Raw genomic sequence first — 2224 nt, 5'->3', positions numbered from 1 at the left:
CTCCTACTCCTGCCCAAACAACAGCTCCATCCACAACTCTTGCATCTATAGCCCCATCCACAACCATCCAAACAACATCCCCTCCTACTACTGCCCAAACAACAGCTCCATCCACAACTCTTGCAACTACAGCCCCATCCACAACCATCCAAACAACTGTCGTTACTACTACTGCCCAAACAACAGCTCCATCCACAACTCTTGAAACTACAGGCCCATTCACTACCATCCAAACAACTGCCGATACTACTACTGCCAAAACAACAGTCCCTCCTACTACTCTCAAAACAACAGCTCCATCCACAACTATTTCATCTACAGCCCCATCCACTACCATGCAAACAACAGCCCCTAATACTACTCCCCAAACAACAGCTCAATCCACAACTCTTGAAACTACAGCCCCATCCACTACCATCCAAACAACAGCCGATACTACTACTGCGCAAACAACTGTCCAATCTACAACTCTTGCAACTACAGCCCCATCCACAACCATCCAAACAACATCCCCTCCTACTACTGCCCAAACAACAGCTCCATCCACAACTCTTGCATCTACAGCCCCATCCACTACCATCCAAACAACATCCCCTCCTACTACTGCCCAAACAACAGCTCCATCCACAACTCTTGCAACTACAGCCCCATCCACTACCATCCAAACAACAGCCGATACTACTACTGCCCAAACAACATCCCCTCCCACTACTGCCCACACAACACCTCCGTCCACAACTCTTGCAACTACAGCCCTACCCACAACAATCCAAACAGCCGATACTACTACTGCCCAAACAACAGCTCTTGCATCTACAGCCCCACCCACTACCATCCAAACAACAGTCGATACTACTACTGCCCAAACAACTGTCCAATCTACAACTCTTGTTACAACAGCCCCAACCACAACCATCCAAACAACAGTCCCTACTACTACTGCCCAAACAACAGCCCCATCCACAACCATCCAAACAAGAGCCGATACCACTACTGTCCAGACAACTGTCGAATCCACAACTCTTGCAACTACAGCCCCATCCACAACCATCCAAACAACATCCCCTCCTACTACTGCCAAAACAACAGCTCCATCCACGACTCTATCATCTACAGCCCCATCCACTACCATCCAAACAACAGTCCCTCCTACTACTGCCCAAACAACAGCTCCATCCACAACTCTTGCAACTACAGCCCCATCCACTACCATCCAAACAACAGCCGATACCACTACTGTCCAAACAACAGCTCCATCCACAACTCTTGCAACTACAGCCCCATCCACAACCATCCAAACAACATCCCCTCCTACTACTGCCCAAACAACAGCTCCATCCACAACTCTTGGTACTACAGCCCTATTCACGACCAGCCAAACAACAGTCCAATCTACCCCAACAGCCCCTCCTACTACTGTCCAAAGAGTAATTACATCTACAACTCTTGACACAACAGCCCCATCTAAAACCATCCAAACAACAACCAGTCAAGCAACAGCCTCTCCCACTACTATCCAAACAACAGCTGCATCCACAACAATTCAAACAACAGACCAACTAACTACAATGGAAACAACAGCTATTCAAACAACATTTCTATCCACTATCAAAACATCTGGTAAGATAAGAGCTGCCTGTAGATACCTGCTCACATGAATACAATTTCTCTCCCCTCCTTTTCTACTGCATTGTAGACTTTAGCATCACCTGATAAAATGCGCAGAACCACAGATCACTAGTATTATGGCAGTTAATCTTTTATTTATTGCAATTGCAGTCGATTGCAATTTGTGTACAGTCAAAAACAACTCTAAATATTGCTGTTATAACCTTTTCCTTTTTTTCTACTACCAATAGCTCCCTCCACCACTAAAATAACCGCCCTACCTACCACGATCGTGACAACACCTCCTCCAACAACTGCCAAGGCAACAACCCAAGTTACCACTGGTAAGGCAAAAATTGCATCCCTAATATCTTTTCTTCCAACATTACTAAATGTTGTTTAAAAATTGATACCACAGTATGGTATTCCTGAATCTTGGCATGCTGAATTACTGATGTTCAACAATCTATGACAGTGTATTTTGTTGTCTTGTTAACATATATTTTATACAAAATGATCCTATTAAAAAGGATAACTTAGGTACAATCAACAAAACAATGACTGATCCTGACATGTCATACAGATTAAATATAGGCTCCTTACTTTGAAGCACTTA

General features: G+C 44.6%; 1 protein-coding gene across 1 annotated transcript in view; it reads left to right on the top strand.

The window, feature by feature from the left end:
• LOC109466935 (GATA zinc finger domain-containing protein 14-like) overlaps window positions 1-1450 on the top strand; it is a 21645-nt gene extending 20195 nt beyond the window's left edge. Inside the window, exon 2 of the mRNA XM_019764808.1 lies at window positions 484-1450. Coding sequence (XP_019620367.1) covers window positions 484-1450 — 967 coding nt within the window. The remainder of the gene's footprint in view (window positions 1-483) is intronic.
• The last annotated feature ends 774 nt before the right edge of the window (window positions 1451-2224 follow it).

Source organism: Branchiostoma belcheri, unplaced genomic scaffold, assembly GCF_001625305.1.
Source record: "Branchiostoma belcheri isolate BF01 breed outbred unplaced genomic scaffold, Haploidv18h27 scaffold172, whole genome shotgun sequence".
Taxonomy (NCBI): domain Eukaryota; kingdom Metazoa; phylum Chordata; class Leptocardii; order Amphioxiformes; family Branchiostomatidae; genus Branchiostoma; species Branchiostoma belcheri.
The sequence above is the reverse complement of the archived record's forward strand: the minus strand, read 5'-3'. Positions and strand labels throughout refer to the sequence as shown.